Source organism: Dermochelys coriacea, chromosome 6 (genome assembly GCF_009764565.3).
Source record: "Dermochelys coriacea isolate rDerCor1 chromosome 6, rDerCor1.pri.v4, whole genome shotgun sequence".
In the NCBI taxonomy this organism is placed as follows: Eukaryota; Metazoa; Chordata; order Testudines; family Dermochelyidae; genus Dermochelys; species Dermochelys coriacea.
In genome coordinates, this window is record NC_050073.1 from 84,947,581 (window position 1) to 84,969,309 (window position 21,729).

General features: G+C 44.5%; 2 protein-coding genes and 1 long non-coding RNA gene across 3 annotated transcripts in view; 1 reads left to right on the forward strand and 2 right to left on the reverse strand.

The window, feature by feature from the left end:
* Nucleotides 1-3: 3 nt before the first annotated feature.
* Nucleotides 4-16,986, forward strand: COQ6 (coenzyme Q6, monooxygenase). The gene is made up of 12 exons (XM_038406431.2): nucleotides 4-237; nucleotides 2,126-2,260; nucleotides 6,948-7,006; nucleotides 8,125-8,248; nucleotides 8,752-8,882; nucleotides 9,273-9,380; nucleotides 9,482-9,544; nucleotides 9,927-10,034; nucleotides 14,756-14,958; nucleotides 15,694-15,809; nucleotides 16,339-16,505; nucleotides 16,801-16,986. Exons 1-12 carry the CDS (start codon nucleotides 36-38, stop codon nucleotides 16,828-16,830), a joined length of 1,446 nt encoding a protein of 481 aa, XP_038262359.1. The 5' UTR covers nucleotides 4-35; the 3' UTR covers nucleotides 16,831-16,986.
* Nucleotides 9,065-15,398, reverse strand: LOC122460557. The gene is made up of 3 exons (XR_006281931.1): nucleotides 15,208-15,398; nucleotides 11,289-11,291; nucleotides 9,065-9,075 (listed from the first exon to the last, which is right to left on the reverse strand). It is a non-coding gene; the product is annotated as an uncharacterized LOC122460557 (long non-coding RNA).
* ENTPD5 (ectonucleoside triphosphate diphosphohydrolase 5 (inactive)) overlaps nucleotides 16,653-21,729 on the reverse strand; it is a 39,800-nt gene continuing 34,723 nt past the window's right edge. Inside the window, 1 exon segment of the mRNA XM_038406432.2 lies at nucleotides 16,653-20,528. Within this exon segment, the coding sequence (XP_038262360.1) occupies nucleotides 20,442-20,528 (87 nt within the window). The 3' untranslated portion in view covers nucleotides 16,653-20,441.

Sequence of the window (21,729 nt, forward strand, 5' to 3'; positions counted from 1 at the left end):
CACTTGTTTTGTCACTTCCGTTTTGGGCGGTTGTTATGGTGCTGGGTCCCGTCACTTCCGCAGTGATGGCGGTGTGGGTGTCTGCGGGTGGTTGTGGTCTTAGAGGAGGGCTCTGGGCTGGGCGAGCCGCGGTCCTGGCGTGGAGGGCCCCGGTGCGGGCTGTAGGCACCGGGCCGGTGTATGATGTGGTGGTGTCGGGCGGGGGGATGGTCGGGAGCGCTATGGCCGCGGCGCTGGGTAAGGCCTTGTCGCGCTCACCTGGGCTGTGGGCGGGTCGGTCCGCCCTCTTTGCTGTGGGGTTAGAGCGTGTCCCGATGAGTGGCCCTGCCGGGCCCCGGTTCTGACTGGTCGTGAATGTGACCAGAAAAGCCTCAGAGCCCAGCGGTGGTTGCCCCTCCCGCGGGCGGAGGAGGGGGTTGGGGCAGCGGGAGGACCCTGGCCTAGACTCCATCAAGACCTGGGGCTCGACAGTGGTTTGTGGTGCCCGGGTTGAGACTCGTCCAAGCTCTGCTGGTAGCGTTGAAACGGTACAACGCTCCCCATCACCTCTCAAAGCGGGTACACTGCTATCTCCGGATACAGATGCTTATAGGGGTGTAACGTGTAAAGGGAGAAGGGAAGTAACCTATATGGGGAGTATAAGTGTATCTCTTATAAGGGTTGTGCTGATCTACTGCGGGGGGGGGGGGATCACACCCATAACTCTATACTGTGTGTAGACCAGGCCTAAAATGGAGTTGTCTCTCATTTAGTTAGGGCAGTCATTACACTTCCTATGAAAAAAAGCTTTCATTGAGAAGTGGCAATTTATTGTGGGTAAGAAAAGGAGAATCTCTGTTTGAAACTATACAGCAGTAGCCTACACATTTTCACTTAATTCTTTTTCATTAATTTAAAACAAGTCCACTATTTTAAGCCTATTCATTCCCTTAATTTTTGTTCTTAAATAAGTGGTAGCTTATTATTCCAGCTGGTAGCTGACTGTTTTCACTGGTCCTGTTTATCTTCCTTTTTTTTTTTTTTGTTGGGGGGGCGGGGTGGGAAGAGATAATTGTGCTATTGTTAATATTTGGAAGTAGGGCAAGTTGAAATGTACTGGTGAACCTGGCTCTTAATTTGAAATCTACTTATAGATTCAAAGGGCTGTGTGAGACCGGCCCTACGTGAAGGGGAGCAGTCCCCATGTCCAAATATCTTTTAAAGACTCCCTTTACATCCCTGCCTCTTCCGAGTGGTACTTCATTGTGCAGTGGAGCTGAGGCAGCTGTGCTGCAGGGAGCCTTTTAAGCGCTGATCCCCAAAGCTCATATGCAGCCATGGAACTTTTAAAAAGCAGTAACAGTTGGGCAAAGTAACTTACCAGTAAGAACTATTCTTGATAAGTGTATGAAGGAGAGTGGACTACTGAGTCATTACAGCCACTAGAACTGTTGCATGCAAATTAGCTGTAGAGGAAGAGTAGTGATTGGACAAGTTATTTTTAATGTCAGTGACCCCGTTTATGGATTTCCTGAGCCTAATTGTAGCCTATATAACCATAACAATTAAATACAATAATAATTAATATCTTAGTTTAATTGCCATTTTTTATTTATTTTTTTATTTAATTGCCATTACCTTATTTTTTTCAAGTATAGCCTGTGCAAAAGAGTTCAGATTTTAACTATGTGAAAAGTTTGAAGTGCCTGGGTTATTCCATCGTTAAGATCATTTGGGACAAAGAAAAGATGCTCACGGATGCTAAATTTCTTAAAGAATTTGGTTCTTAATTAATTTTAAATCAGAAACTAACGGATTTACTTGTAAACTTTAAGAAAATTTGTTCTGTACTCAACCAAGTAAGTGCTGCAAGTCTGGGGAGTAGGCTGTAGTTTTTCATACAAAACAGGTTGACTCCTTGCTTTAATTGCAAAACAGATTTTAAACCTTAAATATGGAGTTGCGAACAGTGCCTCCATAGTATTAAATCTGTATTTACCTAGTTAGAAATCTGTGTTGTATATGCTTTTCCCTGTAGGGAATTTTATTTGTGTGTCTCATTGCAAAGTGCATGGGAGTTCTTGATATATAAATAAAGAAATGAATTTTTATTAAAAGTATCTTAATAAATGTTTGCCTTTTGCAGGACATGATGTCCACTTCCGTGAGAAGAAAATCCTGTTACTGGAAGCTGGCCCTAGGAAAGTGTCTGACCGTTTGCCTGAGAGTTACAGTAACAGGGTCAGTTCCATCTCCCCTGGTTCAGCCACCCTTCTGAGCAGTGAGTACAGTTCTTTTGTTCTTTCTGTATAACACTTTAATCTGAAACTGGAACTGGCTTTATTTTTGTGAGGTCCTTGAGAATTTTTCAGATTGGGACTGTTGTTCTTAAACTGACTTGGCTGATTCCTACTCTCCATTTCTTACAGCCGTGCATTCTGAATTTTCTAGGTTAGGGGCATGACTTCTTGTTCTGGGATCTTTGTTCATTTTGTGTAGATTTCTGTGAGACTTCAGTGCTAGTGAAAGATCTTCAAGTGACAGCCCTAGAGTATTCTTTCTACAGAACAGATACAGCCTGGGTTGTGTGAAGGAAGCTTCTTGCACTGTTCCCTAGTCTATGTATTACACCCCTGCCTTGGAGGAATTGGTTCTGCAGCATAGTTCAGTCTCTTGGGCCCATTCAGTCTTACACTTCTCTGCTGAGAAGCCAGCAAGAGGGACAGGTTTCAGAGTAGCAGCCGTGTTAGTCTGTATTCGCAAAAAGAAAAGGAGTACTTGTGGCACCTTAGCGACTAACAAATTTATTAGAGCATAAGCTTTCGTGAGCTACAGCTCACTTCATCGGATGCAAGAGGGACAGTTAGTGTTGATGGTGATGGTGGTGGATTTTGAGGTGTGAAGGCTTCTCCACCCCTGGGTAACTGGACTGAGGTTTGCAGCCACAAAAAACTAATTTCACAGCCTGGTTCTGAAATAGTCTTGTATCTGCTTTCTGGTACACAGCACGGAGTTGGCTCCTCCAAACCTTTTATTCCCTTTCTTCTTGCTTTTCACAGCATGAATATTTAGGTAGGTGGGAAGATTTTAGGCTGGTTCATGCACCCTAACCTTACTTGCTTGAAGCCATACTACTTATTTGTAAACTAAGTAGTGTTAGGTGTGGTTAGGATGTGGATGTGTGAACTCCAAGAACAACCCAGGTACTCCAGAAAATGGTGTTGGTAATTTGCTCTGAGTTGCTGCTGAACTAATTCTCCAGCCTGGAGCAGGGGCTCAGTGCTGCTGGAGTTACAATTATGAGACACACAACTGAGATTCTGACCATTATCCTATGGCATCCGGGCCAAGAGCAGGAATATCTCTGGGTCCTGTCCAAATTCCAATTCTGGTAATTCTGTTCTCTCTCTTGCCCTCTTTTCTACCACCTCTGACGTTTTCATGGTGCCTTTCATTACAAAGGATCCCAAATAAGTCTGGTGTAAAAATTGAAGTATTTTCTGTAAACATTTTTGAATGGAACAAAACTTTTTTTTTGCAGTTTTTTTTATGGACACTTTTTTTCCCAATTCCAAAAAAATCCACCCAACCAAACAAAAAACTTTCTTTCAGTAGGAAAGGGAGGGACTAAAAATAACAAAAAAACAAAAATGTATTGTATTAAAATGAGGCAATGTTTTTCAGTTTGTTTTGATCAAAAATTTTGAACTGTTTGACAATTTTTCAGAAAGCCATTTTTCTTAATCTCCCCTGCCCCCTCCCCACACATTGACAGAAAAAAATTCAACCAGCTCTAATCCCAAAACATTTAACAAACAGAAATCACTTCACCCATCCCTGAAACAGCCATCTTTGAAGTAGAAGGATGGACCTATTCAGCATTTGCAGAGCAACAGTACACAATGGTTTAGGTTTAGAACTGAGAGAAGAACACAGTATCCAATTGAAACAAAAATCCCTTCTTCTGAGTATATCACCGTTCACTTTTTGACTTCACAATAGTTGGTTGAGGAATTTCTGACTCTTGCTGCCCTTCAGTTATGGGGTCTGTAGCAGATAATTTCTGCAAATCTTCCGTTATTTGTCATTTCTCATATCTAGGCTTGGCAAGATGGTCAGTTGGCTGGTTAAATATTGTCTGTTAACCTTCTATTATTTGACCAGGATCAAACATTCCAGCAAAAGTGTCCTGATGAAGGTGGTGGCCTACCTTCTTGACTGCATCATGGTCCCAGTCTTTCATTTTTTTAGAACTTAGTTTCATTATGTTTCGCATTTTTCTGAGTTAAAATAACTCAGTTAAGTAACTTGATTGTTGTAATTAGGCATAATCTATCTAAAGCTAAGCCTATTGGAAACTTTTTATTACTGTTTTAATAAATTAGTGTTTGGGTTTTTTTTAAATATTTGACCATTTTTGACATTGATCAATTGACCAGTCAAATATTGTCAGTTATTTTTGGACTGGTCAAGTGCCCAACCCTATTCATATCCTTAAACAAAATATTTCACCATTGCCTCCTTAGTTATCAGATTACATATCACAACTTTTGGGAACATGAGATGCAGTAGTATCCGTACCATTGATGATCCTCCCATCTCTGATTCAGAGAATCATTTAATTTCTAGGTTTCAGAGTAGCAGCTGTGTTAGTCTGTATTCGCAAAAAGAAAAGGAGTACTTGTGGCACCTTAGAGACTAACAAATTTATTAGAGCATAAGCTTTCGTGAGCTACAGCTCACTTCATCGGATGCATTTGAGCTGTAGCTCACGAAAGCTTATGCTCTAATAAATTTGTTAGTCTCTAAGGTGCCACAAGTACTCCTTTTCTTTTTATTTAATTTCTAGTTCACTTTGTATTTGTTTATAGAGACAGTTAAGAAGTTAATGCTCCTGTGCTTAATTTCATAGTATCTGTAATTTCACTTTCTGTAGCAGAACCCTCTCATGTCCTATTTGAACACGGAATTTTTGAATGAAGTGAAAATTCTCTTCCCCACCCACTCCTGAATCTTTACCCTGAATGGTTTGTGTCCACTCTCACTTAGGGGATTCTCTTTGATGTTCCACTGTCCTTGTTACTTCATCATTCTCTGCACTGAATGTAGAACTTCTCAGCCCTCTCCTTCTATTCTCTAGAATGGCTTCTGAATTTTATTTCCTCCTGTATATAGATGAACCATCCCCTTTCCTCTCCAGATCATTTATACATTAAACACAAGTCGTGCATTGAAACGAGTTAGGTTCAACATACAGGCTGATGAAGGTGGGATAACTCAGTTTGGGCTGGTGTGAAGTGGCCCCGAGAGTATGGACAAAATGACCTTCTCCAGCTCTCATGCAATGCTTATATTATCAATTATTTGCTGAACACTGTTAACACGCTCAGCACTATGACACAAAAAGGGTGACTGCACCAAGGAGCTTAAGATCTGAAGTACAACGTGCAGATGAGCACTACCCTAGATGACCAGAGTTTGGGAAATCCAGTTTGAGTGGTGTAAAAAGTTATTTTTTTTCTGCTTCCTTTTGATGGTGGCCATTTCACAGAATCACCATGTTCTGTGGAAGTATTTGGCTGAGGGGAGGCTGGCTGATGCTTGGAGTGGGGTGAGGGAAGGAAAGCAGGGAGGAAGGGGCAGAAAGGAGAGTTTGAAAATGGTACAGAGGGGTAGATTAGGAGAGAGGCTTTGGAGAAGCACAGGCAACTGGAGGAAATGGGGGCTGAGATGTAAGCAATGGGAGAGTCATGCAGAGTTTTGAAACAATGTGTGGAAGGCAGGAGAAAAGCAAGCAGGTGTTCATATGATGAGAGTTGGGTGTACATCTGGAGTTGCAGATACTGAAGTGAGAGATGACCAAGTCCTGGACAAGGATTTTAGGAAAAGAAAATGATATTTTAAAGTAGTTGTGAAGGAAAAACTTACAGGACTTGGTGCTGGCTTGGGTGGGTGGCAGGAGGAAGAATCTAACGCAGGGGTGGGCAAACTTTTTGGCCCGAGGGCCGTATCTGGGAATAGAAATTGTATAGCGGGCCATGAATGCTCATAAAATTGGGGTTGGGGTGCAGGAGGGGGTGTGGGCTCTGGTTGGGCGCGTGGGCTCCGGGGTGGGGCCAGAAATGAGGCATTCAGGGTGTGGGAGGAGGCTCTGGAGCGGGGTAGTGGGGTGTGGTGAGGTCTCTAGCGGGAGGTGTGGGCTCTGGGGTGGGGATGGGGATGAGGAGTTTGGGGTGCATGAGGGTGCTCTGGGCTGGGATCGAGGGGTTCAGAGTACGGCCATGCTGCTGCTTCCGGGAGCTGTGTGGAGTGGTCCCCAATCTTGTGCTGTGGCTGGAGTGCCAGAGCGGGGCAAGCCCCAGACTCCACTCCCCAGTGTGAGTTCGAGGGCTGGCTTAAAACAGCTGGCAGGGCGGATCTGGCCCGCGGGCCATAGTTTGCCCACCCCTCGTCTAATGTGACACTGAAGTTGCAAGCCTCATTAACAGGAAGGATGATATAGTCTTCAGGGATAGAGGAGAAGGGGAACTCATGGGCTGCTGAGAGAATCTGATGTGTGGCTACAGGCAGATCTGAACCCTTCATTCTAATGATGAAAAAAGTGTTTTAATCAACTGTGTCCTTGAGCCTTTCCCTCCCTCCTGTGCCCCCAGCTTAGAGCCTAAGTATATGTAGTGAGAGCTGACTGTATGCTACATTGAATTCCTGAAGTCAAGCCTTCACTGACCCTAGGCAGGTGGATCTTTCCTCCTGTCTTGCATCAGTATCAAGAGTGGTGTGAGAGCCTTATAAGAACCTAGACAGACCCAGCTCTGTATGCAGGTGGAGAAAGTAGAGCCTATGGATAGGCTGGAAGAGTGTTGCTCAGTAGGGGATCGAGGGGAGAGAGAGAGGAAAGTGAATCTGAGTCTGTTGGTCTCATTGTGACTGGTTTCTCTTCATGTTGTGGGTCCTTCTCTCTCTTTTAGGTTTTGGTGCCTGGGATCATGTCTGCAGCCTGCGATTCAAACCCTTCCGGCGGATGCAGGTGCCTGACTCACTGCCATGAATGCAGTCTGTCTGTTTCTGCTAACATAACTAGAATTCTCAGAAATATTTACCTCTAATGGCCCAAGATTTGTTTCCTCTTTGGAGAGAAACAGGACACACTGACTAAGCTTGTTGTATTCTTGGTGTGACAGTCTTCCTAGAATCAGAGGGGTAGCCATGTTAGTCTGTATTCACAAAAACAACAAGGAGTCCAGTGGCATTTTAAAGACTAACAGATTTATTTGGGCATAAGCTTTTGTGGGTAAAAAAAAAAAAACCCACTTCAGATGCATGGAGTGAAAATTACAGATGCAGGCATAAATATAGTGGCACATGAAGAGAAGGGAGTTACCTTACAAATGGAGAACCAGTGCTGACAAAGCCAATTCAGTCAGGGTGGATGTGGTTCACTCCCAATAACTGAGGAGGAGGTGTCAATACCAAGAGAGGGAAAATTGCTTTGTAGTGAGCCAGTTGCTCCCAGTCCCTATTCAAGCCCAAATTAATGTCTGATATCAGACATCAGGAATGTTAACATACAAAAGCCAGTAGGAGAACACTTCAATCCCCCTGGACATTCAATAACAGATTTAAAATTAGTCATCCTTCAACAAAAACTTCAAAAACAGACTTCAAAGAGAAACTGCAGAGCTACAATTCAATTGCAAACTTAACACCATTAATTTGGGCTTGAATAGGGAGTGGGAGTCTTCCTAGGACAGGGGTTCTCAAACTGGGGGTCGGGACCCCTCAGGGGGTCACAAGGATATTACATGAGGGGTTGCGAGCTGCCAGCCTCCACCCCAAACCCTGCTTTTCCTACAGCATTTATTATGGTGTTAAAAATACCAAAAAGTTTTTTAACTTAAGGGGGGTTGGACTTGGAAGCTTGCTAGGTGAAAGGGGTCCCCAGTACAAAAGTTTGAGAACCACTGTCCTAGGAGACTTTCTCACTTTTCTATGTCCTCTCTCAAGCTCCTGATGTTAACAGCTGGAGGGATGATTGCCCATCACCTTTCCCTGTTAAAGGAGAGTTGTGGGCAGTTTCTGATGGAGCTGAACAATGCTTGCTGAGTCTATGCTGTGTGATAATATTTTCTGTCTTCCCCCTAATAGGTATGGGATGCCTGTTCAGAAGCCATGATAATCTTTGATAAAAACAACTTAGAAGACATGGGTTATGTAGTGGAGAACAATGTCATTATGTCTGCTCTAACCAAACAGTTAGATGCAGTGTCAGGTAGGCGATAATTGCTTTCATTTTTTATTCACAGTGTGGGAGCTCTCAGTGAGTTGTATTCAGCAGGGAGCTGTGGAACAGGGGAAGAGAGAGGGAGGAAATCCATTCAGCAGATAACTCGGAGGTTTATGGAGAAGTCAGTCCCTCTGGGTTAGGAAGAGGTACTTGTTCTTGGTGGAACTTTATCTAAGCCTTCTATCCTGTGTCCTTTCCTAGACTTCACACGTGCACTCACTGTGGTATCTTATGTTTTGTTGTGAAGCATATTTAACTCCCCCCCCCCCCCAGCTATTTGGGAGGTGATCAGACTCTGCAGTGATGGGGGCAATGATGGGGGCAATACAAGTGCCTAGATTGCTTCATTCTGCCTGAAGGGTAGGTGTTGGTGGGGTCAGCTCTGAGTCATTGTGTTGCCTAGTTGTCTTGCCTTTTGCTCTCTTTTGTAACTTTCCTTTTCTCATGTCTGTATCATGCTGTGACCCTGCTATGTTGTGTTCTATCAGATCAGGTGGAGGTTCTCTACAGGAGCAGAGCAATTGGGTATACCTGGCCCCTTTCCTGTCATCTCTCTGACACAAGCCCTTGGGTCAAAATTGACTTAGCTGATGGACGCAGACTAGAGACCAAACTGCTGGTAACTAAACTTCCATTTTCTGTTGATCAGGCACCATCTCTTGCCAAGTTCTTTCTAATGGATTTAGTTCTGATTTCGTGTGTGGTGCTGCTCCATCAGTGGAGAGGGTTTGAGTGAGGTGAGCTGCTGACTGTGTCAGATACTAAGGGTTAATGTCGGTAGCCTTCTTTGTGGCTAGCTGAAGAGGACTCTACTGAATTAGAGTAGGGCTAAAGAGGCTCCCTCTTGTTGCAGTATTCTGATTTATTTAAAAGAAACCACATATCCAAGTGCAAATGGGAGGCCTTTGCTACTTTGAGTTAGCTACTCACTGCAGATAATAAGGGCTGGAATCCTTTTTTTTTTTCTAAAGCCGTTGACTAGGTTTCCTTGTTTCTCATCCCCTTACAGATTGGTGCAGATGGTCAGAACTCCATGGTCCGGAAAGCAGCTGGAATTCAGAACATCCACTATCAATATGATCAGTCAGCTGTGGTTGCTACTCTGCTCTTGTCTGAGGTGAGATCCTGCAAGTTCCTGAGCTGCAGTGTCTGCGCAGGTTAAGTAGGTGATGCAAGATCAGCAGTTCTCATCAGTCCTCCTGTTTCTCCATGTTATAGGCCACAGACAACAATGTAGCATGGCAGAGATTCCTCCCTTCAGGGCCAATTGCTCTTCTCCCGGTAAGAGGCAGTGACTTACCCATCTTTAACTTTTTGGTCTGTTTATTTCTAATCACCTTTCTTTTACCTTTGAGTGCCTAGTTACATTGCCTCTGTCTTGCCTCTAGACTTTTCCTCCTTTCTATGACTCTTGACCTCTCTGTCTGTAGTTTTCCCCCCCTCTAATTCTTATTTATTTTTCCTATTTCCTGCCTGTTAGCTTTTATGGGTATGGAGCCCCTTGCACGTATTGATTCTGGGATAGGTGGAATGAAAGCCCTGGTCCGAATTAGCGTGTGGGTGGGGCCTGGGCCCGGGCCCTTTCCTGGATTGGCATGTTGGGGAGCCTTGAACAGGTTATTTTTCTCTCTTGATACTGACTCTTATGGTTCTCTTGGATCAGCTCTCTGACACTGCCAGCTCTTTGGTTTGGTCCACATCTCATGAACATGCATCACAGCTTCTTAGTATGGATGAGGAAAGCTTTGTGGACACCATCAACTCTGCCTTTGTGAGTATCATCATTTCATGAGGATGCAGAGCTGACTTTCTTGCTGTGATAAGATGGACTTCTGTAAATTAAAGAATGGTGGCCATTTTGGTCCCTGTTTACTCCATCCTATTATACAAAAAGTACTCAGTGAAATTAAGATGGCAACTTTAAAATGAGTAAAGTGTAATATTTATTAATGGAACATATTAATAAGGTTCAAAAATCATTAGATGCCTGTCTAAATAAGAATAGCTTCTGCAGTGACACTAGCTAGAGTAAAATAAGGACTGTCAATCCTCCTCCTTCGGTGTAATGACCAGGATTTCAGGGTGGGAAGAAATGTCCCTCTCATGGGATACCAGTGCAGGTAAGTGCATTATGGAAGACTTGCGTCTTCCTGTGATGAATCTGGAATTGACCACTGTTGTTCTGACATGTATGGACCTAACATAATTAATGTATTATGGAAGTTGCAGTAAGTTGACTTGGAAGAAAAGCATGCTAGTGTGTGCTGAAAAACATTACATGGTTAGGTCTGATCTGGTCCTCATTTTAAAAGCTGAACAGGTTGAGCCTGGTTAGTTCTTGAACTGGAAACCTCTGAAGAGAAAGATATACATGGTCCTTTTGTTGTGGACAGCAGCTCCTCTTCAGTTTCCTACAGAATCTCGCCCTGTAATTCTAGACACACTTCCTTCCCCACTATTTTTTCCACATATATTTATATAAAAATAAGCCAAACAAAATTTGTATGCAAAACCTGTGAGTGCATTTTTACAGTGCAGTTGTGCTTTGACATGGCACTTCCTTTGACTATCCTAACTCATGCACTCCCAAGGCTCTAACACCTCTTAGTCAATGCAGGAATTCCTGGGAGGCCCACAAGCCTACTACTTTTCAGTTCCAGTTTATTTTCCACAAAGTCTAACTTGCCCTTTAATTAAGAATTCTTCATTTTAGTCTTGTGTGCATTCACTGTATGCTCGGACTTGTGACTCTTCTGTCATTCAGATCTGGTTAATTTGCATTAAGGTAGCTTTTGGGCTTTGAATATTTTTTTATTTGTTGATTAGTACATATCTTACCTTGCTCAAATAGAAAAGTATAGGCTCTCTCTTTTGCCTGCTATAATCAATACTTGTGAACTTGTATGGATACTAACCAGCTGTATAACTAGTAGGTAAAGTGTCTGATTTAAATGCACAAGCCTTGAAAGCCTATTACGACTTTACTTTTACTGATTTGTATTCACTTTTTCATTAGTGCAGTTACAGGCTGACATTCTTAACACTAGGTTTCAGAGTAGCAGCCGTGTTAGTCTGTATTCGCAAAAAGAAAAGGAGTACTTGTGGCACTTTAGAGACTAACAAATTTATTAGAGCATAAGCTTTCGTGAGCTACAGCTCACTTCATCGGATGCATTTGGTGGAAAAAACAGAGGAGAGATTTACACACACACACACACACACACACACACACACACACACACACGAGAGAACATGAAACAATGGGTTTATCATACACACTGTAAGGAGAGTGATCACTTAAGATAAGCCATCACCAGCAGCAGGGGGGGGAAGGAGGAAAACCTTTCATGGTGACAAGCAAGGTAGGCTAATTCCAGCAGTTAACAAGAATATCAGAGGAACAGTGGGGGGTGGGGTGGGAGGGAGAAATACCATGGGGAAATAGATTTACTTTGTGTAATGACTCATCCATTCCCAGTCTCTATTCAAGCCTAAGTTAATTGTATCCAGTTTGCAAATTAATTCCAATTCAGCAGTCTCTCGTTGGAGTCTGTTTTTGAAGCTTTTTTGTTGAAGGATAGCCACTCTTAGGTCTGTAATCGAGTGACCAGAGAGATTGAAGTGTTCTCCAACTGGTTTTTGAAGGTTATAATTCTTGACGTCTGATTTGTGTCCATTCATTCTTTTACGTAGAGACTGTCCAGTTTGGCCAATGTACATGGCAGAGGGGCATTGCTGGCACATGATGGCATATATCACATTGGTAGATGCGCAGGTGAACGAGCCTCTGATAATGTGGCTGATGTGATTAGGCCCTATGATGGTGTCCCCTGTATAGATATGTGGACAGAGTTGGCAACGGGCTTTGTTGCAAGGATAGGTTCCTGGGTTAGTGGTTCTGTTGTGTGGTGTGTGGCTGCTGGTGAGTATTTGCTTCAGATTGGGGGGCTGTCTGTAAGCAAGGACTGGCCTGTCTCCCAAGATCTGTGAGTGATGGGTCATCCTTCAGGATGATAGGTTGTAGATCCTTGATGATGCGTTGGAGGGGTTTTAGTTGGGGGCTGAAGGTGATGGCTAGTGGCGTTCTCTTGTTTTCTTTGTTGGGCCTGTCCTGTAGTAGGTGACTTCTGGGTACTCTTCTGGCTCTGTCAATCTGTTTCTTCACTTCAGCAGGTGGGTATTGTAGTTGTAGGAATGCATGATAGAGATCTTGTAGGTGTTTGTCTCTGTCTGAGGGGTTGGAGCAAATGCGGTTATATCGTAGCGCTTGGCTGTAGACAATGGATCGAGTGGTATGATCTGGATGAAAGCTAGAGGCATGTAGGTAGGAATAGCGGTCAGTAGGTTTCCGATATAGGGTGGAGGTTATGTGACCATCGCTTATTAGCACCGTAGTGTCCAGGAAGTGGATCTCTCGTGTGGACTGGTCCAGGCTGAGGTTGATGGTGGGATGGAAATTGTTGAAATCATGGTGGAATTCCTCAAGAGCTTCTTTTCCATGGGTCCAGATGATGAAGATGTCATCAATGTAGCGCAAGTAGAGTAGGGGCATTAGGGGACGAGAGCTGAGGAAGCGTTGTTCTAAGTCAGCCATAAAAATGTTGCATGGCCCCACAGTATGCCAACATTTTTATGGCTGACTTAGAACAACGCTTCCTCAGCTCTCGTCCCCTAATGCCCCTACTCTACTTGCGCTACATTGATGACATCTTCATCATCTGGACCCATGGAAAAGAAGCTCTTGAGGAATTCCACCATGATTTCAACAATTTCCATCCCACCATCAACCTCAGCCTGGACCAGTCCACACGAGAGATCCACTTCCTGGACACTACGGTGCTAATAAGCGATGGTCACATAAACACCACCCTATATCGGAAACCTACTGACCGCTATTCCTACCTACATGCCTCTAGCTTTCATCCAGATCATACCACTCGATCCATTGTCTACAGTCAAGCGCTACGATATAACCGCATTTGCTCCAACCCCTCAGACAGAGACAAACACCTACAAGATCTCTATCATGCATTCCTACAACTACAATACCCACCTGCTGAAGTGAAGAAACAGATTGACAGAGCCAGAAGAGTACCCAGAAGTCACCTACTACAGGACAGGCCCAACAAAGAAAACAACAGAACGCCACTAGCCATCACCTTCAGCCCCCAACTAAAACCTCTCCAACGCATCATCAAGGATCTACAACCTATCCTGAAGGACGAGCCATCGCTCTCTCAGATCTTGGGAGATAGACCAGTCCTTGCTTACAGACCGCCCCCCAATCTGAAGCAAATACTCACCAGCAACCACACAACAGAACCACTAACCCAGGAACCTATCCTTGCAACAAAGCCCGTTGCCAACTCTGTCCACGTATCTATTCAGGGGACACCATCATAGGGCCTAATCACATCGGCCACACTATCAGAGGCTCGTTCACCTGCGCATCTACCAATGTGATATATGCCATCATGTGCCAGCAATGCCCCTCTGCCATGTACATTGGCCAAACTGGACAGTCTCTACGTAAAAGAATGAATGGACACAAATCAGACGTCAAGAATTATAACCTTCAAAAACCAGTTGGAGAACACTTCAATCTCTCTGGTCACTCGATTACAGATCTGAGGGTGGCTATCCTTCAACAAAAAAGCTTCAAAAACAGACTCCAACGAGAGACTGCTGAATTGGAATTAATTTGCAAACTGGATACAATTAACTTAGGCTTGAATAGAGACTGGGAATGGATGAGTCATTACACAAAGTAAAACTATTTCCCCATGGTATTTCTCCCTCCCACCCCACCCCCCACTGTTCCTCTGATATTCTTGTTAACTGCTGGAATTAGCCTACCTGCTTGTCACCATGAAAGGTTCTCTTCCCCCCCCCCCCCGCTGGTGGCTTATCTTAAGTGATCACTCTCCTTACAGTTTTCAGAGTAGCAGCCCTGTTAGTCTGTATTCGCAAAAAGAAAAGGAGTACTTGTGGCACCTTAGAGACTAACAAATTTATTAGAGCATAAGCTTTCGTGAGCTACATCCGATGAAGTGAGCTGTAGCTCACGAAAGCTTATGCTCTAATAAATTTGTTAGTCTCTAAGGTGCCACGGGTACTCCTTTTCTTTTAGTGGAGATAGTAATGGAGAGTGAATTACTTTTCAAAATGATAGGAGGGGCAGGCTTTTCTCTGTCTAAGATGGTCTCCTAGGCCATAATGAGGATGATTTTGTTTGCTGAGTGGTTAGAACTGTGTATTTGGAGGCTTTTGTTGATTTATGCATCAGTCTGGTATTTATTAGGCCATGTTTCTTTTTGGTGTTAGTAAAGGCAGAATGTGCTCTTTAGGGCAGGGAATCATGTCATTCCTTGTGCTTGTTCAGTGCCTAGTATGTTGTGGGCACTACAAAAAACAGTGTTTGTAATTTTGTTGGGACACCCAGAAGCCTTGGGGTTTGGGGCACCATATAAATCAATCTTTATTGTTATTCAGTGGAGCAACCTACACCACTCGGACTTTATTGATACTGCTGGATCCATGTTCCGATCTGCTATTTCTCTCCTGATGCCATCAGGCACTGCAGCCCGCCAGCTGCCCCCAAGCATCGCCAAAGTGGAGCCAAAGAGCCGAGCTGTGTTTCCCCTTGGAATGGGGCATGCCACAGAATATGTCCGGCACCGGATGGCGCTTATTGGGTAAATTGCTAATTGGGGCTGTAGGTGCCATGGCTGTTTTTTACAGGAAAACAGGCCATTTCTGATTCCATAAAAGGTATGGTGTTTGGGGAATGAAGTGAAGCATCTCTGGCACAGCAGGGTGTGGAAAGTGGATTATGTCTCAAGCCGTGGAGTGGTTCTTCAAGAAAAAAGGCAGGCAGAGTATGTGGAGCACAGTGTGGGGAGGTATTAGATGTCAGATACTTGTTAGATGAGGTGTGTTTATACAGGGGCTTATTAGACCGAGGAGCTGAAGTGTGTGCTATATCAGCAGCTCTCAGCCAGAGGTCCTGGGCCCCTGGGGAGCCACGAGCAGGTTTCAGGGGGTTCGTCAAAATAAACCAGAGAGCAGGCCAGCCCTATACTCACTGGGGCCCAGGGCAGAAAGCTCAATCCCAAGCCCCACTGCCCGGTGCCGAAGCTGAAGCCTGAGCAACTTAGCTTTCCAGGGCCCCTTGTGGTGGTGGGGCCCTGGGCAATTGCTCTGCTTGCTACCCCTGATGCTGGCCCTGGCTTTTAATCTACTGAAAAACAGCAGTTGTAGCACAGGTGGGCCATGGAATTTTTATAGCATTTTGGGGGGGCCTCAAAGAAAAAGATTGAGAATCTCTGCTCTACACTGAGGGTGCAGGGACTTAGTGGGTAAGGAAAACATGGACTGTCTCTCTGCTCTCCTCTGGTTAGAATCTGAGATGCTCTCTGCTCTGCCCTTAGGGATGCAGCACACAGAGTCCATCCACTAGCAGGACAAGGTGTAAATATGGGCTTTGGAGATATTGCATGCTTGACACATCACCTCAGCACAGCAGCCTTCAATGGGAAGGATCTGGGTAAGGATACATAATCTATGGCAATAATTTGAATATCCCCTTCTCCAAGTCTCCTAGCATATCTGAACTTTATTTTAGATAGTGAGCTCTTCAGGGCAAGAATTGACCCAGTTTGTTTCCTGTCCACCTCTGGGCACACTGGTGTCACATTTATTCATGTTATGAATCAGCATATTCATAAACTGGAAGGAGCTGGGGTGTCCAAACTTAATCTGTGGACCAGTCAGAGAGTGATGCTCCTGGGTGCATTTCCCTTCCCAAAACCCATCCTGTGTTGCCTAGTTTACAGAATGTTCCATTCTGCTGACCACTGGTGTAAGGAGATGTGGGAATAAGGGCTGCTGAAGGGAACAAGAAGAAACTCTTGGATCTTGCTATTTGCTGACAGAACAGCACCTTTTTAAGATGAATCTAGAGGGTGCAGAGATCATTTGGTGTGTGGGTATGTGTGTTTTGGGTCCCTGTGGAGCTCATTATATCAGTGCCATGAGCAGTTAGGATTGCAATTTAATTCTCCCCTCTTTTCCAGGCTCCATAAAGCACCTCTTACAGTTTGAGACAGACCGTCAGAGGCATAACCTCTCTTTAATGGCTGCCATCGACTTGTTAAAGAGACTCTACTCTACAAGTGTCGCTCCCTTTGTGCTGCTGAGGACATGGGGATTACAAACAACAAATGCCTTGTCTCCAGTCAAAGTAAGAGGCACTGTTAGGATACTACAGATTAATTTATGATGATACAATGAGCTGAGTCACAAGCAGATTCAGTAGGAATGACATGCTGTGTTCGAATGGCATGTGAATGAGGCAATCCAAAGATGTATTTGGCTTGAGTGATTTTTCACTTCCTTTCCTTAAATGAGAGATGGTATCCATGGGGTAGAGTGAAGGAGGATGCAGCAGCATTCTCTGCTTTGTTTCTAAATATTTGTGTCTCTCACTGGTTCACGAGTGACTTGTTTTTTTTGTTTTTTCCCCTTTCCCTCTCTAGGAGCAAATTATGTCCTTTGCCAGTAAGTAATTTCTCCATCTAGCTAGAGCTGCAGTTCACCAGTGACTGGGAACCTGAGATCTTTAACCCTGTGGGGACTGTATCATGTCTGGTTTGGAAATGTGTATTTAAATAGTGTCTTTGAAGAATAACAAAAACAGGAATGAAATTTTTTCTTACAACATACGCTCATCTTTGCTGAAGTTCTGTTTGTTCTGCTCTCCAAGGACCAAGTCCTGTCCTGTGGCACCAGTAGTTTCAGCCACTGAATCATCTTTGTTACGTGCTTTCATATAGCAGTGGCCCTTTTAGCCTAAGGTTGAAGAGGCAGTAAATGTACTGTTTTCCCTACACTGTACTGCACTGTGGTGCTGATGTGATTCTCCCTCTGGGTTGTCAGCCTCCAGCTTCTGGAGCAAGATCTGGTGCCAGAGGTGAGTGTGGTTTGCAGCAGGGAAGCTAATTCAGGGTAAGACTGGCTCTGTAAGCCCAAGCCTGCTTCCTCTTCCCCAGGCAACCCCCTCTTGGGAGGGCTGAGGGGTGTCTAATGGAGGGCCCTTCTCAGGAAACTGGCTAGTCTTAAGGGTTGTGCGTGCCATCCTATTTCTTTGGTACTGAGGAGTAACAGTGTAAAGGAAAGGAGGAAAACTTCATCACCAAGGTTTGAATCCAAGAACATTTTGTTAAAAATAGCTTTTTAATTACTAAAATAGGCATTTGAGTGGCCTTGTCTTAATGTTCCAAACACCAGGCTCCTGCATTAGACAATTAACTGGATTACAGCATTAAGTAACATGAGCACTGGATTTATATTTTATAGCAGTGCTATCATGTACATTTAACTAATATCAGGAATTAACATTACAAAGGGAACTTTAAATGTCAGTTTGTGACTGAAAGCAAACTCTCTCAGGCGATGCCCACACTGCAAGCGAGGGGTGTGATTCTCCTGCTCGCTTATGCATACTCACACAAGCTGTCATTGAGCTAGTGGGAGTATAAATAACAATGTAGCAGCGACAGCACGGGTAGTGACAGAGACCCAGCTGAGCCATGCCAAGAACATACTCACACTGGTTTTAGGCGGCTCTGTACTATGTCTGTCTGTCTCAGCCATGACTCCCCTGCTGTTACCACAGCTACACTGCTACTTATACACTTGCTAGCTCAACGAATATGTATACACGAGCAGGGGAATCACACCCCTAGCTCTTAGTATAGACATAGCCCTAAGCTCTACAGTCACTTCTGTTTAGTCAATGTCCTTTATCCAGGCACTTTCTCCTCTCCAGCAATGATGCAGATCAGGCCCCTTCTCTTACAAGGCTACTTTTGTGCTAATTAGTAAATCTCATTGCACTAGGGTAGGTATGGGGACTTGAAGAAACAGGTGAAGTCCAACTCACCTCTGGGATAATTCAGATGAAAATTTAGGATTCTATTCTGCAGAGTTTTGTGCAAGGACTGCACAATTGGGCCCTTGATTGGCAGCAGCAGTAATGGTTCAGTTAAATTGTACAACTGAAAGATCAATGCTCTGAGCATTCCAGACTTAATGCAACTTTGGTACAGAGAAAGCAAATTCTCCCAACAGAGTCTGTAGTGCCTGAGCTTGATACTAAATCACAGAAAGAAAGCTTACTCTGAACTGTACTTGTGCTATTCTCTAGTCTACCCCACTCCCCACACACAATCAGTCCTTTCCCCAAGTTCTCCCAAGGGCTTGAACATATGGAGATGGTGGTAGGTCTTCTGTTGCCCTTGTGTCACTCCCTCCTGTTGCCTTCCAGCTCTAGATGCAGCTGGCCTTATTTCTGCTCCCAAGGTCAGGTCTAGAACCAGCACTAGGCTACGTGTCACAGGAAGGGCTCAGATTAGTGGATGACTAAAATAGCTAGTTCTTGGATGTCATCTAGCCAGGCTATTGGTCACTTCATCCAATCTTGTAGTCAGTGAAAATTCCAACACAGAAAAAGTTTGCTGAAAGCAAGATTTATAGGTAGTAATAGATGCATGCACTCCTAGTAATGTGTGCATAGACAGTACTGCCATTACTTCTGGCAAATAATACCAGGACAGTCATTTCCGCATGAGGATGTGGTGGTAAAGGTTTCTTGCATTCCTTATATACCACAGGCCAGTTCTGAGGTATTTTACACTAGAGGGACTGGCCTGTTTTACTAAGAGGTTGCAGGGGAATTTCTCAGCTCATTATGGGAGCTTTACCTCACCTCAGGCGGAAGAGAAGGGGCAGGCAGTTTAACATGAGAGGGAAAAGACTGCCACTGCCAGGCTGTGCTGAAGAAGCAAGCTGGCACAGAGCCTCTGCAGGGATGGGTGATGGGCCATCTTATGAGCGCACTTTTTGCTTCCAAATGTAAACCTCTCTTTTGCTTCCACATAGGCATTGGGGATAGGAGAGATTACAATTGCCACTTTTGAAACACTCTAATAGACAACTGAGGATTGTCATGCCAGAGTGCCTGGGTTGGGGGAGAGGATGGAGGAAATACTGAGAAGCTACAACCCCTTCCTTAAGTGCCCTGTTTCTATAGACCAACTGTATAAAATATTAAGACACCATTCTCTACCCCAATGCAGGGACTTGCCATGAGTCTTGTACGAAGAGTATGGTTGTAAGGGCCAGCCACATTCCTTCTCTCTCCTCTTCCCCCCCCCCCCCCACCAGCTTAGGCTTATGTTATCAGCCCAACCCTGCAAAATTATTATTATAGTTCCTGCTATTATTGACTTAAAGTTCAGTGGGTTAAAACACAAACCTGAAGGAGGGAAATGAAGGATCTGTCTGATTCTAATTTGAACAGGAACCAAGTTACCTCTACTCCCATTTTCCTCTCCCTTTCACCTCAAGTAAGTGAAAAACCATCTGTTCTTGTCTCACCATAGCTCCATAACCAGGATCCTCTGAACAGAGAACTGATTTTTGGTTCCATGCTGGTTCTGTCTTACTCAAGACTGGTCAGAGGGGAGAACAGGGAGGGAGAGGCCCAGGCTTCTAGACCAAGACAGCCACCCTAGCCCCCTCATACCTGCCCAAGAAGCACTTGCCTTGGAACTGGCCAATCCTGAAAAGTTAAGCCCTCAGTATTAAGCAGTTTAAGGGCTAACACATCGAAAACTGAGGTTTACAACATGTTGGGGATTTCACTCTGCATTGAATGCGTGTGTTATGTTTGAATATTTATATTTTTTAAAAATTCTCTGGGCCAAACTTCAGTTCTACATGTAAAAATCAAGCATCAGCCAAAGGTCTGTAATTTGCCAGGGCATGACAAGCACTCTGAACTGCTGGTACAATGGGGCATCTATGAATCCATTCACTGAAGCTGTGTCTGGGCTGCTTATAAGCACAATCCACTTCAAGGCTGCGCAGTTGGAATTTAGGCTCTTTGGCTTTCAAGAGGCAGATTTTGTATCCATTACGGCAATGAAGTTATTTAGAAACCCTACTGTGGCTGCTCTCATTGCAGTTGGGAACTGCTTAGACCTTGGGGAATTGATTCCATGGCTTCAATCCATGTTTTCCTGTAGGACTGACTCCTGCTGAGCTATGCAGTTGGAAATTTGAACTTGCCCTCTCTGCCTTCTGGAAAGGCCAATCTTCTGTAGGGGGTGCTGGCTCAATGGGAGAGCCCCAGAGACTGCAGCAGGTGAAAGGTGGCACCCAAGGCCCAGCTTGTCTCTATGTTGTTCACTTTCTTTGTTAACTATGAAGAAACAAAAAGAAATCAGTCATTTGCAGCATTTCTCCCAGACCTATACAGTTGCCACCATAGACCAAGAGCAAGCTGATGGGTAGATGCACAGAATGGCAACAACCTCAAAGAGCTTCACTCACTACTCTGTAAAGGAAAACACAGTGGATATTGCCTAGAGGCAGCAACCTGAACTGCTAGTGTCCAGGAACATCTGTTATGGAATCGGATGGATTTTGAAAGAACAAATACTAATGGTCTCTCTCTCTCCTTTGAGTCCAGTTGCAACAACTTGGCATGGGGGACTGCTTGGTCAGCATAGATTCCTGCTTTCTTTTAGTACTCCTCTGTAGCCTACTCTACAATCTGGACCAGTATCATTTTCAGTTCTTTAACTGTCTCCCTCAGCACTTCCCAATACCACTCCTCACTAGCCTCCACTGGTCCCTGGCCTGACAATCATACTGAAGACAAGAATTTAACAAATGAGTGACGTGGGGGAAAAGGGGAATATAAGTGAAGGAAGCAACGTGAACAGTCTCAGCCTGCTTTCCACTGTAGGAAATCCTCCCCAACCCCAGACTGCCTCCCCACAGACCTGCCTAAAATCCTCCCATAGCAACAAGTTGCTAAGTGTTCTCCACCTGGAATCTGGCCAGTTACATGAGGGGGAAGAGCTAAGCAGAGATTGGCACTCTGAAGAATAATAAAGCCCACAGAACCTCCCTCCACAGCCAGACAGAACTTTGGCCACAGAGGAAAAAAATGGGATAAACACAGGAGTTCTTGTTTTCTTAAATCCTGTTTCATGATTGGTAACAATAATAATGCCCCTGAGCTGGCCTTTTCAAAGGAGCTGGATTAACCTTCATAGTGCTTAGGTTCAAGAGGTTCTACACATGGAACCTGTACACCATGAGGAGGGCTGGGATCAGATGTCCTAGATGGATGGAGGAACCAAGTGCTTCATCGGGGGGGAGGGGGAAGAGATTAGGTGGGAGTTAGCAGCTGGTGAGAATGTAAACCTGCTACTGCCAAATTTCTCTTCCTCTTCTGCTGCTGTCCATGTCCAACATTATCTTATCCTGAGCCTTTAATTTCCTTCCACATCAAATCCAATCCAACCCAGTGAAGACTCTGCTCCCATCTCCTCTCCTGTTGCTCTTTCCACATCCACTCAATGTGGACATCTACTTCCCTTCGCATCCTCTGA